The following is a 15,536-nucleotide window of genomic DNA, read 5'->3' on the forward strand; positions in this document are numbered from 1 at the left end:
TAGTGCAGTCTCTTGGAGCAGTGTCCTCGCCAGATACACAAAGCCTTACAATTGATGCTAACATTGTGTGCCACTCAGTGCAGCAGAAACACTTGATTTCTGTTGGCATGGCTTGGAAAGCTCCAAGTCATGCCGGTCCTGACTCTCTCAGCCCCCGTCTGGTGGCCTCTCTTCTTGGCCGCTCTGCTTACAACTCATCCTCTGTATACTTGGGATCGAAAGGTAAGGTTTCTGGATTTCCATTTGTCCCAAAGTAGTAATCGCTGTCATTAAGTCTGCCATGATTAGTGATTGCAAATGTGTTCTCGATGCTGTTATTCACGGAAGTAGCTTTAGTTGCTATGCGCTCTGCAAAATCAATGCACCCAGGAAAGAAGTTCCGGTAATGCTTAAAACGAATAAAACTCTACATGATATCATGAATGTGCCTGTTACTACATGGTACAGCATGTATACAAAATGTTGTTGGAGATCTTTAGATGTTGGATGTTTTTTAAAGGGCTTTATTGATGAATCCAGAATGCACAGAAAAGAGAAAGACGTGTGTTCTTGTCTCACATAGGGATTGTGGATGATGGGCAAAATTCTAAAAAAAGTGAAGTTTTCCTTTAAGTCCTGCTGGACACAACAAACCAACAGATTAAGTCGAACCTCTGAATTTAAATTGTCCTGAAGTCATACAATTTGGAATTCGGGTAACATAAGTCAATCTAATTACATTATGCAGGTGTATCTAATGAAGTGGCCAAGAAAGCGAGAAGATATCTGACACCTACCACTCAACCAGTGACAGTAGCGGGAAAATCTGTAGTATTTTTCAACCTCCTCCAGGGAGATGCGTACGTGATCCCAGCTGATGTCCATAGGTTGCAAACAAACATCCAGCTGTCCACTCGTGTCTTCTTCTGGTCGTCCTTCTCCCTTTTCTTCATTCCTCCTCCATCTATCGCCTTTTGAACATCTATCCCTTTTTTCATATCCAAACCCATCCAGCTCATCACTGTCCTGAAGCTCATCTGAAGCCACCCTCTCAAGTCCTGCAGGACTCATCTCTGAGTCCGCTTCAGTGCAAAACCCAGAGTCCAACTCAACGTCCATAAAAGATCCGGAATCCGACATCTCCTCTGCTTCCGTCCTGCTGCTCCAAGCTTGTTGACTCGCTGCACTTGTTCCAGTCATCGCAAAAGATTCCCTCTCATTCGGACCCCTCCCTTACTCCCCTTCCCCACATTCAAAGCAATCTACAGCCTGCAGTAACTGTGCTGTACTACTTCCCTGTTCTACCTCAGGTTACCTTCCCCATAGCAGACAAAAGCCACCTTGTCATGTTTGACCCCTCCCTCCAGCCTAGATACCCATAACTTCTTCCTCCAGCAGGGTAATGCGCTGCCCTCGCCCAGCTCAGCAGCACACTGCTAATGTACCTTCTTTGCAAACTAACACAATTACACCACAATTGTCCACTTTTCTATTGAGTACAGCCGCAAAAAAGCCAGCACTTTGATAAAGAAGGTGAGAACACTACTGAGCTCAAGAAATAAATCATAGCAAAGCGTGGCTCTCTCCTCCCATCCTGCCTCTCCGGTCCGTGCCAGTCCTTATGAACAAAAGTCAAATCAAGGTGACGGTAAATGTTGATTTATCCCTTTCATTCGTCATTTAAATGCATTTGCATTTTCTGCATGTAAAACTATAATTGTTCAATATTAAAAGTGTTTGGTGTTAACATTTTTGAATATCTGGTACAGATTAATTGGATTTCCATTGTTTCCTATGGGAAATATTGTTTCAGTTTGCGTACATTTTGGTTTCACACAGACACTTTGGAACGGATTAATAACAAAAACCGAGGTAGCAGTGTACTGAGATAATAAAGCTCAGTTTTGAAAATATATTTATTGTTGTGGTTGTAGTTTGCAGTGGTGTAGAGATGCACTATGTCATACTCAAAGGTACCAATCAAAAGGGAACATTATCTTTATAAAAGCATAATTTTTGATACGGTTCTTCTATTGGATCTCTTTAGATACAGTATGTAGGCATACCTGATGAAGTGGTCTTTGAAATCTTTGTAAAAGTAGTCAACACCAAAAAAAAATAGTTATGTTTGCTTGCTTTCTATTATGCTGCACTGCACAGGTTAGATGAATAATAACGTAGTCAGGTGGTCAATACTTGGCCAGCCTCCTTGTCTGTATTATCTCAGGAGTTGTGGACCTAAAAGTACAAAGCCTCCATTTAAACAGCCTGAATCCCCCTTTAACCATTGATTAACCATTGAGAGCTCTCTGCCTTGTTTACACCACTCAAAAGACTCCATTATCACTATCTTACTGAAAGAAGTAATTCTCAAGAGACCCTCAAAGAAAAGCACTGTTCCTCAACTGCAATGTGACAATTTAAGTTCAGTGACTTGTATCAGAAGATACAGTCCACCCTTAATGCAGCTGGGTAGTTTAAACAAGTGTGTATCGTGTGGATGGGGGGTTTGGTTTGCCCCTATGAATCCAAGGTACGCACATGGTTATCAGTACAATAAACATGGGGAGAGCAAACACCAAAGCCAACAGGTTGGAGACATGCACGACTTGGTCTACTAAATGCATGCATGCACAAGTTGGTCTACTAAAGTACAGAAACAAGCACAGTGTTCACACAAAACTATAAAAACACTGTAATATGCCTGCAAGGCCAGTAGCTGGCGATTTGTTCATTCATTTTCAAAATGTTTTAAACATCCAGGCTGTGAAACGCTGTCATGTAACTAACCCGCCAAAACAATGTTTTCAGTTAAAAAGATTCTTGGGGCTTCAAATGTTTGGCTGTCGTTGTCCCGTAAACGGATACACATATACGTGTACTACACAGATTCAAAGAAGGAACCAAAGTTTTACAAACACAGAACAATCCATCCATCCATACATCCATCTTCTATACCCCTTGTCCTCACTAGGGTCGTGGGTGTGCTGGAGCCTAATCATGCCAGACCAGTAGTTGGCGACTTCACTTGGTGCCATTTTTAGTGTTTTAGACATTTTTAAAAAATGTGCAACACGCAGGCAATGCTGCTGTCAGGTAAACAACCCACCAACACGACAATGATTCCAGGTAATAGTCTCATGCCTCTGAGACCAGCTTGCAAATGCATTTTTAGGTTCCTAAGTGTCTTAGTGTGGTAAACTACTGGCAGAAACAAAGCACTGTTCTTGTATATACAACCCCTAGGCTGCGTTTATATTACAGATTCATCTGAGACTCTTAAATGTGGACACCCTGGTATTTTTCCAGAGAAAGACCACCCATAAGGATGTCCATGAAATACTGTAGTGCACAACCGAAAATTGACCATACAAGGTAATTTCGCATAAGAAGCCAGAGCACAAGTAAGAAAATCAGTATTTCTTCTGACTTACGTGACTTAAGGGTGACCATTGGCATGCCATTTTCCCATTTCCAAGCATTCCTCTTCGCTTTCCTCACCATTCTTTCCTCCTCTGCGTCTTGCAAGGACCACAGAGGGTCTCAGTGGAAACACTGACACAAACTGAACGGCAAACACTCCCTTCGCCGCACTAAAGCTGCTGTCTTTGCAGCCAAAAACCCAAATGGCAGCAAAAAGCACTGTGCAGACGCTCACATTTATATGCTTGACGCACACACATGGACACACACTGTGGTGCATTCAAAAACAGCAATGGACTGAGAGAGAGAGAGAGAGAGAGAGAGAGAGAGTTGTACACCAGCAAGATTAATGCACACTTATTTGATGGTGACTTACAATGTGCTTGTGCGATGATTTAGTAGAAAATAGTACAAAAAATAAGCAATGTTTTCGACCAACATGAACACGACATGAATGAAAGTGAACACGAACATCCCTGCAACTATACTAGCTCCACACTACAAAATAACTCCTTATACAACAAAGATGATTTAAAAACAAACAAAAAGGTAACGTGCAGGAGGATTCTACTCCATTTCTGTAGGTGGCAGTAACAAGCACTACAAAATGAGTACCTACTGCTGTACACACAGAAAGCTTTTTTCTCACCACTGCTCCATCTGCTGAATGTGGTGCATCACTGCCCCCACTTGGTTGGCCCTGATGCAAGCGGACTGTTCATCCATCTATTAAGCATCACTGCCCCCACTTGGTTGGCCCTGATGCAAGTGGACTGTTCATCCATCTATTACCGCTTGTCCTCACTAGGGTCACAGGTATGTTGGAGCTATCTTTGGGTGAGAGGCAGGGAACACCCTGGGATGGTTGCCAGCCAATGCAAGCGAACTGTAAAAGTGAATATACATCCCTTGCACCCTTTTCCAGACCTGCACCAACATTTAACAAGTTCTTCTAGCTAACTAGCCGATAAATGGCGATCAAACTTACATTACCGTTTGGATCACACTTTTTTGATAGCTAACTAACTTAGCTACACTCGTCTGCTGGATGTGGTGTGTCACTGCCACCACTTAGCCACGATGCTAGCAGACTGTAATGGTGAACATACATTCCTTGCCCTCTTATCCAGACCTGTACCGACATTAGCAGGCCCTTCTAACTAACTAGCCAACAAATGGTGACCAAAACATGACCTCCCACCTTGTGATTTATGCTTGCAGAGGTAATTTTTTTTTAATCAGTAACAAAAATATGAGGGCCACACGGTGGCCGAGTGGCAAGCATGTTGGCCACATAGTCAGGAGATCAGGTAGACCTGTGTTCGAATCTCTGCTTGGGCATCTTTGTGTGGAGTTTGCATGTTCTCCCCGTGCGTGTGTGGGTGTTTTCCGGATACTCCAGTTTCCTCCCAGATTCCAAAAACATGCATGTTAGAATAACTGTCGACTCTAAATTGTCCATAGGTATGAATGTGAGTGTGAATGGTTGTTTGTCTATGTTTGTCTGTCACCTCTCACCCGAAGTCGGCTGGAAGAGGCTCCAGCATACCCCCGTGACCCTCGTGAGGATAAGCGGTATATAAAATTGATGGACAAAAATATGAGTGTTTTCTATTGTACTGTGTGCAAATGGCCACTAAATTCTATAGCTAGAGCTACTGTAGCTTAGGCAGGACACTAACAATAATAAGCTCTACAAACAACACAACATAAATATCGCCATGATTTAAGTTTTGCACTCTTCCCCCACTAGGAATTGCCTGTCCTTCCTCTCCTCTTACCATCCCACTCTCTCCAGGAATTCTTACGGCTGCCAGGGCTGAAAGGAAAAGAAGAACCAAGTCCTGAGATGTCCAAGTTCTGTATCAGAAGACTGAGTCTGTTCATGATCCGGTAGGACGCCTCGCTGCCCTCCCGCAAGAACTCGTGCAGAGACATCTCAAACCCTCACAAACTTCCACCGTCACTCAGGATCAGGTCAACATGCTCTTGCATGCCTCCAGCGAAGTCGAGACCACCACGGTGCACGCCACACAAGTCCGGCTTCTCCTGCAGATCCACATCGGGGACTTAAGTGCAAAGCTGGCAGGACTGAAGAGCTGAGTCACTACAGACAAATGGTCGCTGCTGACGCTCGAGGCAAGAATAGGCCCTGCTTTGCATGAACACACAGACTGCGGTGGACTCACATACCTCATTGCAAGTGTAACTATTGACAGTCTCGCTATAGACGAAGACAGGAGGACTGGTGGGGAAGGCAGCCGGTAGAGCACAAATCCCCTTCTGTTGCTTGGGCTAATTATATTCTTCCACCCCTCCACTAATCTGCCTTGGCTTTCCCCGCTCTCTGTCTTCACAGATACCTCCAAAACTTATCTCTAGTGGAGTCAACCCAGAGCTACAAACTGCAACTAAATGGTCACATTTTGCAACTAAAATTTTAGACATAGCGAGTAAATGCTTCATCTACTGTGCGATATGTTATTTTCCCGATTTTATTTTATTATTGAATTTTTTTTTTGCTGACAAACTTCTGCTCCACACCACAGCCCAGTAGTTGACAGTAATACGCATATGAGCTAGGTTGCCAACCGACGTTAACTTCAAAAGAAGAAGAAAGGAGATGAACAACAAAGCAGAAGCAGGCGAGCTGATGTGTGTGAGAGCAGGGTTGAATGGCCACTCTAATTGCTTTATGTGTAAAAAGAAGGCATTGCTGGAGTTATAATATATGTAATGCAATGCTATTTATTAATTATGTGTTGTGTATACAACAAACACAAGCACAATGTAACTGAGGGTCTTTGACCACTGAAGTTGTAAAAGGTTAACGTAAACGACTTGGCCAAGCTTGAGCAGGAAGGGAAGGACATCGAGCACAAACTTAACGTGCCGTCTGTCCGACGCACAGCTAGATCACCTTTATAGCTGCTGGAGAAGAGTACGCTATAAAGCGACGAGCATCTCACTGCGCCAACTCACGTTGTGTTGCATGGGGAATTCTGCCTACAATGAGGACTCGCAGGTACGGTTTCATGCCGACTTTGATCTATTCATGCACAGTTAGATCTATTGACCAAGGCAGAGGGGTGGTCTACAGCACGGATCCCCAACCCCCGGGCCGTGGCCCGGTACCGGGCCATGGGTCATTTGGTACCGGGCTGCACAGAATTCCTTTCAAATGGTTTGACACTAGCAAATGTCACATACAATCCATCTGGTGACCAATGTTCCCTCTAAGCTTAGCGCATGCACAATCGTGCACTGTTCTCTGCCCACCATAAAAACATTCTGCGCACAAAATACAATCCAACCTGAACAACAATTTATTCTGTACCATTTTGCACTGCAACGCAGTGAAGGACAGGGAACAACAGCAAGTGGTAACATATACCACAATGATTAGTACTGTCCAGCCAATGATAAGATCCTGTTTGCACATATTTACTTCCACAGCCAATCAATTCATTAACAGCGTGTTACATGGTACATGCTGCTGTTTTGCAGGTTAGCATATAGCTAATGCTGCTTGCTAACCCTGTATGATGGCGAAACAAATGGGCAGTGCAACAGCGTCTCAACAAGCCAAAGTAAAAAACAGCGGTTCTTTTAAGGTGGACTCCAGCATACCCCAGCAAGCAGACTGAGGATAAGCGGCATAGAAAATCGATGCCTGTATAGATGGGTGTTGGAGTATGTGCAAAGAAGAACAAGAGGTGAAACTGGGTGAGATTTTTTGAACGAGAAAACGCTGCTTTATAAAACATGCTGCAAAGCAAGCCAGTTTTCTGAATGAAAAGTGTGGACTGATTGTGTCGCGTAACGGTGCATGTTTTACTGCTGTGCTTTCATTTTGATGGCCAGAGGTACCAAATACGGGAAGTGTTACGCCGAGTTTGTGATGCTGAAGGGACCGAAAGGCTTGTGTTTTTTTACAACAAACATGGCATCAATTTCGAGTAAATTTTCAGGATAAAATAGTGCCACAACAGGCTGCTTTAAAACATAAAGTGAAAGTCAGATATGGAAATTAAAGTATACCTAATTAACAATATAAATGGAAACAAGAAAAAAAATGAAAAAAATGTAAAAAAAAAAAAAAAAAAAAAAAAGAAAAAACAACACACGACTTTTGCCAACAAAAGTTGGCAAAAGTCGTTACCTGCCTCGTTAGCATTTAGCGGCGCCGGTATGGTGTGCTGTTGTCGGTTGTCACATTACTCACATCGAGGGTCACCAAATGTGGAGATGTGTTTCAGAACGAGACAGGAATCGAGGTTAAGTGGTATAACCCGTTTATCACATGACCCCGGAAACAGACGTTTGTGGAAAAGTATGCCTTGCCACTACAAAATAATAACGTAACATTATGCGGTTTTTTTTTATTATTTATGTTGTGACCTTCTTGAGCCATATAATTGCAATTATTTGCATTTTTTTTTTTTTTTTTATATTTATTGTGTTGACTTGATCTGCAGGCTTAGCCACAGTAGACTGCATTGAGAATGGCATTGAATTTATTATTTATTTAGAAAGAATTCTAGTTAGCTTTTGTTATTTATTTTAAATACAGTTTTAGAACACCCCAATTTTTTCCAGCTATTTATTAAAATTGTGTGGTTCAAGTCGAATGAATAGATTGAAATGGTACAAAGGTAAGTGGTGAAGTACCAGAGGTTAAAAAAAAAGGTAAGGTTACCCAAAACTGAAAAATAATGTGTATTTCAGAATTATACAAAAAGGCCTGTTTCGGGGACCACAAAATGGGTCAACAATTTAAAGCTGTTCTGCAGAAATGGAGGTTGATCAAGCCTTGGCAGCTGGTGCAAATAATTCCTACATGTGTTCCAGGTTCTGGAGTACTTACTACCTCCTCTGTCTGCATAAAAACAGTGTTCGGAACACACTGTATTACTATATACTCGTGAACATCATTTGAACAACATTGTACTAGAGAAAGTAATTTGTTGCTACAAAAATGGCAAGAAAAAAGGGAATTAACAATGGAAGCGAGACAGACCATCTTAACACTTAAAAATGTTGGGAGTGTATGTTCCACTTTCATCGTGTTATATGATGTGTTGTAAAAATGACTGTTTTAACTTGACTTATTTTCTCTTTTCAATAAAGATATTTTAAATACCATATTTTAGAGCTGTATTTACAATATTGTGAAACCGTCAAACCCTGATATTTTTGCCCAAGGTTGCCATACTGTCAGAATCTACCGGCCCATGGCTACCTGTGTCCTGAGGTTAAAAGAGGGAACCAGAACCAGACACACACACACAAACAAACATATATATACTGTATATAATATTTGGGGGTTCTGTCCCACTTTTTACAGAATTCCTGTCCCTGCACCTAGGCTGGGAACCAGCACATCCAGTATGAACAGATAAATGTGTCATGTCTGTTATGCAGTGTAATAATAAAGAGCAATGCCTGGGTCTGTATGAAAACAAGTCTACAGGAAAGGAGGAGGCATGTGACTCACTGATCATCTGGGCATCCTTCTAAATCAACTGGAAGTAGGTCAAACGAGCCATTAGTAGTCGAGGACGCATGAATGCAAGGATGGATACTAGGATAGATGCTAGGATGGATGCAACAATGGCTACCATAGCATATATGCTACAAAGAATGCTTGAATGGATTGATGGATGCAAGGGTAGATGCAAGGATGGATGCATGGATGCACGGATGGATACGAGGAGAGATGCTAGGTTCGATACTATGACAAATGCTAGAAAAGAATGCTAGGATGGATTGATAAGATGCTAGGCTGGATTGATGGATGCAAGGAAAGATGCTAGGATGGATGCAAGGATGAATACTACGACAAATGCTAGACACACCCCAAGGATGGACTGATAGAAGCAAGAACAGATGATAAGATTGATGCATGGATGCAATGATATGCTACAAAGACTGCTAGGATGGACAGATGGATGCAAGGACAAATGGTAGAATTAATGCAAGGATGGATACTAGACTGAATGCTAAGATGGATGCATGCATGCAAGAATGGACGCTAGGACAGATAGTAAAAGAGTGCTCAGGTGGATGCATGAATGAAAGAAAGGATACTACAACAAATGCTAGAAAGAATGCTATGGTGCACTGATGGCTGCAAGGACAGATACTAGGGTCGATGCATGGATGCAAGGATGGATACTAGACTGGATGCTAAGATGGATGCATGCATGCAAGAATGGACGCTAGGAAAGATAGTAAAAGAGTGCTCAGGTGGATGCATGAATGAAAGAAAGGATACTACAACAGGGCCGGGCTGGGCTGCACGGTGGTTTAGTGGTTAGCACGTTGGCCAACACAGTAACAGCTTGGAGATCGGGAAGACCTAGGTTCGATTCTCCCCTGGGCATTTGTGCATGTACAGATGCTAGAATGGATGCAAGGATGGATACTAGGACATGTGCCAGGATGGCTGCAGGGATAGATACTAGGGATTGATTAACGCCAGGACAGATTATTGGACAGATGTAGGTATGGCGAAAGCAATAATGGAACCAAAGATGTTAAGACAATCTTCTACAGATCAGTCAATTTGAGTGCAAGGCTCACGCCCTCCTCTTTTTAACAAAGTTAGTTACTATTAGGCCGCACGGTGGCCTAGTGGTTAGCATGGACCACACAGTCAGGAGATCGTGAAGATCTGGGTTCGAATCGCCGTTTGAGCATCTCTGTGTGGAGTTTGCATGTTCTCCCCGTGCATGCGTGGGTTTTCTCCAGTACTTCGGTTTCCTCCGACATTCCAAAAACATGCATGTTAGGTTATTTCGAGACTCAAAATTGTCCATAGGTATGAATGTGAGTGTGAATGCTTGTTTGTCTATATGTGCCCTGCCATTGGCTGGCCACCAGTCCAGGGTGTACCCTACCTCTTGCCCAAAGTCAGCTGAGATAGGCTCCAACATACCCCCACAACCCTAGTGAGAACAAGCGGCATATAAAATGGATGGACGGAGTTACTACTAAACTCATCTTAGAAACCCTCATCTTAGAAGACTGTACTAAATTATTTTGACTTCACTGAATCTCTATTTGCCTCTTGTTCTCTCTCCCGTCCTATTCGATTATTATCTTCTTCTTTCACCATAACTCGAGCCATTTCACAGTAACAACTGCATGCAAGACACCGGCCCACATTTACTGCAAGCACATTCAGTGAGTGCAGTATTAATTGAACTGCATTTTCTCATCATGCTCTGGTGGTCTGCCCACTCACTGCAAGCTGGAAAGGGGAGGAAGGGGCTTCCGGTTTTATTACACAGTTATGTTGTGCCATTTTTCAAAGCTGAGGGGCTAGCAGTATTATGAGTCGCTATCACTTGCAGTGTAATGCCACATTATCGTATTCGCTTGCTCATAATGCTCCATAATTAAACTCTGGAGTTATCTCATGGATCAGAAATGATATTAGTAGCATTAACTTCAATATTTAGTATCATTACCTAAACAAAGGCAGGAATTTTGTATTGGATCTCATGAGTTTTTGAACCTAATGAAGAGAATGTGCTAACACCTATTAAGCTTAAGTACATTTAATCTAATTTCTGATCAACTGTGTGGCAAAATGATAGCATGGCCATTGCTATATATTGTACAGTATTAGCACCCCTTGCGTCTTCACAAGGACATAAAGACCAAAGCCCTGTACGTATCATTGTGTCACCTCTTCATGGATCCATAGTGTTAATTATGTGTATACAGGTTATATGTACGTGTGTAGGGTGTCGTCACCCACCTATGCTCCTGGTGACCGTCCTCAGCCTCTCCAGCAGCTCCCCCAGGTCCATCTCTTCTGTCTTCATCCACAGGATCATCCTCCAGAGGGGCAGCGGGAGACCAGCAGCCCAGCCGAGAGACACTTTCCTGGGGAGAAGAGACAGCTTGCCTGCTTTTACTGGACGGCTCCTCAGAGAGTGGTTGGTAAAGGGAGGAAGAGGTGGGGGTGGGGGGTGGTGAAAGGGGAGAAGGGGAAAGACGGTGGCTAGCTCCAGCTAACTCAAGATGTGTCTCTCAAGTCGCAGTCTTGTAAGAATCATAGATAAGGGTGTTGAATCTGCATGGGTGTATTCGGCTTCTGAGAGGATGCTTGAGGAGGAAGTGATGCCGACGCCCCACACAAGCCAGGCTACCTTGACACGTCCTCCGCCAGGGAGAAAGGGAGGGTGCTGTGGAGAAGGAGACAGGGAGGAGCTGGAGCGGGATGATGATGGTGGTGATGCATCAGCTGCGACACGCGTGATGGTGCAAACCTGTGCACTGTTGGCACACTAGCGTGGGGGAGGGAAAACAATAGGTCAGCCTCGATTTCACATATAAAAACTGATACAGGAGTGACATCTAGTGGGCAAAATATGCACGTACAATAACATTTACTGGACCTACACCAGTTATTCCATCCATTCCTTTTCTATGCCGCTTCTCCTGTTTTTAAGGATCTACTGCAATTGAAGTGAACTCAGGGGCCCACCTGATGTCTTTCATGATTTCGTCAGCGGGTCGTCAGTTGAATGCCCCCCACACTGCAAATTATAATGATACGACAGTGTTATCGTTTGTAAACTTAGTTGTACGTTGCATTAAACGTAACGTTGCATTAAACGTAACATGCAACAACGTGCAACAACGTGTAAACATGCTTTAACAAACCTTCACTTCACACTTCACACAGAAACAAGTGGGAAGAGACTAGACACGTGTCCAAATTGTACAAGCTTAGAGCCCGCAGTGAAATGAGCTCGGCACAGGCAAGTATAAGAACAGTAGGAGCCCACAGTCTTTTCTTGCAAACAGGACCTTTATGAATGGTATAAAATGTCCTGTTTTGTCACAATGAATAACACAGTAATATGGAAGAGTTTGCATAGTGAAAACAGTAAACATTAAACAAAAAAGGGCGCTTCGTCAATTTTCAAAAATGTTAAATTTCGAGGCTAAATATAACAAAGAACGAACGTACTGCACAAGTATGTGTGACGCGCTATTCTGACCCATTCTTTCAGCTCCTAAACGATAAAAGATCACATTTTTTATATCTCCTTAAGCTTTATTTACGGTCAGCGCTACCTATACATTAGCTAGCTAGGTGCGAAACAACAGCAAATTTGCCAATAGATACTAAATAGGTGGCTTACATTACCGTATTTTGAAAACTTTTCACCTGGAAAAAATGTTTAAATATATCTGATAATAGCCTCTGTCATTGTCTTTTAAGATTACAAATGACGTGAGCAAATTAAGAATACCCCAAAGCCTTGCTTATTTTGGGCGATCAGACCTCGTCGCCCCCTGTTGGCTGCAAGAAACATTGCACTACACTTAAGGGTAGTTTTGCATTTTGCTGAAGAAATCCATACCGTGAACTTAAATCATTGATAATTAAAACATAGTTTAATGTATTTAAAACGTGGGTAATTAACAACACATAATAGTAGTAATATAGTGAGGTTTTTCCATAGCACTCGGGTCAAACTAGACAAATACATTTTTAAATACAGTACATTAAATATAATAACGTTAAAAATACAATTTAATAGGTAATCCTGACTATTCATCAGAATCCCTCACTTAAAAATAATAATAACGTAAATAATAAATAATGATAATAAATACAAGAAATCTTCATATAGTGTTTTCACTATTTCTTTATTCCAAGCAGAATGACAATACAATGCTTTAACCCTCAGTTGCTACAGACAGGCTGGCAAAAATAGTCAATATAGGGGAAAAAAATAATCTTTTATTTATTCAAAGGAAAAAAAAAACTCTCAACTGGTTAATAATAATACAAACAGTGTTGTAAGGAAGGTACGTGACCTCTCTGGCACCTTTGTCATGCTCGGAGACCTCAGGATTGAACACCTGCACTTGTGCTGATGGACTTCAGAGAAAGCGGCGGCGGTGGCGTCCACATTCAAGAAAAAGGCTGGTGAGATTTTTTATACAGAGGACAGTCCAGTCCAGCTAAGTCAAGTTATTTGGTCACTTCACCCACTACAATCTTATTAGAAAAATAACTTGTGAGGAAGAGTTTTTACAGTATAAACAACCCCTTGACAGCTGACTAGACAACAGACCTTTGTTTTTGGGGGTAAATCTGTATGACAAAGTGCAGTGTGTACTGATAAATCTCTACTGACCCTTTTGGTAAACTTTAACCCACACTAGAAAATAAAATTGACTTAGAATAGAAATAGAATCTTCTCTATAGGATTTACAAACATAGCAAAGGAAATGTGCATAATGGACAACACAAAAAGGCTGGTAAAAAATAGATGTGCTAGAATGCAAAGAACGCAGTATAAATGCATTGTAGAGGACTGCAATGCATCCCATCAGACATCTGTATTTCACCCCGATGATTTGCAAATAAACAAGTTGCTAAAAACAAAATTCAAGTGTATCTGGAAGTGAAAAATAGAACCAGCAGTGTTTGAATGCAAAGAAACACAATCTAAATGCATTGAAGATGCACATCAAACCAACAGTCTTTGAATGAAAAGAAACAATGCAGAAATGCATTATAGACAACCACAATGTATCCCACCAAACATACGCTGTTCCCCCCCATGATTTCCAATACTAAAGTTACTAAAAACAGTGTCAGGCATGCATGGATGAATTAAGTGTTGTTAGTGTTTGAAAATGATAAATAAATGCATTATAGACGACCACACTGTGTCCCACCAAAAATGGTCTACATTTTTTTTTATATATATATACACTTTCCAACAGACAAGTTGCTGATTGCAACTAGACGTAAAAAAACCCCCAAAAAACAGTATTCTTGAATGAAAAAACTAGTCCCATTGTTTGGAACAGACAAGCAGACAATCATAATTTGTGTGGAGCTGCAAGTTGGTACATTAATTAATTCAATTTTGAAAAAAGTCAAAATTTAAAAAAAGACACATTGGTGGGATACAACAATCATCATAAATGAAGTATTTCTGCTGAGGAGCATGTCAAAATCTGCCTGGATACAACATGGCAACAACACAGTGAATGTCACTGAGGTTAGGATGTTGAGTCCTGAAATCAAAACAGTGTGGATGCTTCTCTGAGCGCAAGACTGTCTAATCTGTACAATAAAAATATGTTTCTGTATTACATCTATACCCGTTGGCAGATGGTGATGCGCGTCGAAATAAACTGTATAAGAGATCCTTACATGAGGTACAATCATCAGCTGGAGGACATGGTAGACAAATCTGCTCGACATTCTATTGATTAATTGATTGTGACGTCGCCTATTCAAGTTTTCCTGCAAAGCACAACGCGTCCCATCAACTGTAAAGTTACAGCCATTCATCCATAGTGACTGCCACCAAGATGGGGGGAAGAGAAAGAACACGACTGGCATTCGTTTTTGCATAACATAGATGAAATCATCTATGCGTAAAAGACCAGAGCCAGTGTAACCAAGCAGCTGCTTAAAAGTATTAGGGCCACAATGAAGGGGAAAATTCTGAGAGAAATGTTGTAAAAGTCTACAGCTTCTGGGGAAAAAAGTTGTAACATTACAAGTGAAATGTTGTAAAGTTATTTAGAAAACATCTACATTTACAACAAAAAAGTTGTAACAACACCAGAGAAATGTTGGAAAGTTACGTGGAAAAAGTGTCAGGCTTACAAAAAAAAGTTGTAACATTACGAGGAAAATGTTGTAATCTTAAACTTGTGATCTAAAATTAAGGATAAAATGTAACGTTACGAGAGAAATGTAATTTAACATGGAAAAAGTCTGAAGTTTCCAAGAATAACGTTGTCACGTTACGAGAAAAATGTTGTAATGTTACGTGAAAAAAAGTCCAAAGCTTACTCTATAAAAGTTGTAACATTACCATCAAAATGTTGTAATCTTATGTGGAAAGTCTAAAACTACCGAGAAAACGTAGTGTTACGAGAGAGATGTTGTAATGTTACGTGGAAAAAGTTTAAAGCTTACAAAAAAGGTTGTAACCTTCTGAGAAAAAAGTGGCTACTCTGCAAGAAAAACGCTATGTAATGTAATGCCACAAAAATAAAGCAGTTTTAGGTCATATTGAAAAAATGTTAATGAACAATATGTTAAGACAAAACAGTCATACTCTTACATGAATAAT

General features: G+C 41.4%; 1 protein-coding gene across 7 annotated transcripts in view; it reads right to left on the reverse strand.

Moving 5' to 3' along the window:
* The window catches only part of mcf2lb (mcf.2 cell line derived transforming sequence-like b), a 40,920-nt gene extending 28,263 nt beyond the window's left edge, over positions 1–12,657 (reverse strand). The window contains exons 1-4 of one of the 7 annotated variants that reach the window (XM_054787021.1): positions 12,572–12,657; positions 11,903–11,954; positions 11,685–11,702; positions 11,171–11,600 (exon numbers count right to left, since the gene is read on the reverse strand). In XM_054787021.1, the coding sequence (XP_054642996.1) occupies positions 11,171–11,249 (79 nt within the window). In that variant the 5' untranslated portion in view covers positions 11,250–11,600; positions 11,685–11,702; positions 11,903–11,954; positions 12,572–12,657. The other 6 variants (XM_054787020.1, XM_054787024.1, XM_054787018.1 and 3 more) reach the window with 6 other exon arrangements.
* Positions 12,658–15,536: the final 2,879 nt, after the last annotated feature.

The sequence above is a fragment of the Dunckerocampus dactyliophorus genome, chromosome 9 (genome assembly GCF_027744805.1).
Source record: "Dunckerocampus dactyliophorus isolate RoL2022-P2 chromosome 9, RoL_Ddac_1.1, whole genome shotgun sequence".
Classification (NCBI taxonomy): domain Eukaryota; kingdom Metazoa; phylum Chordata; class Actinopteri; order Syngnathiformes; family Syngnathidae; genus Dunckerocampus; species Dunckerocampus dactyliophorus.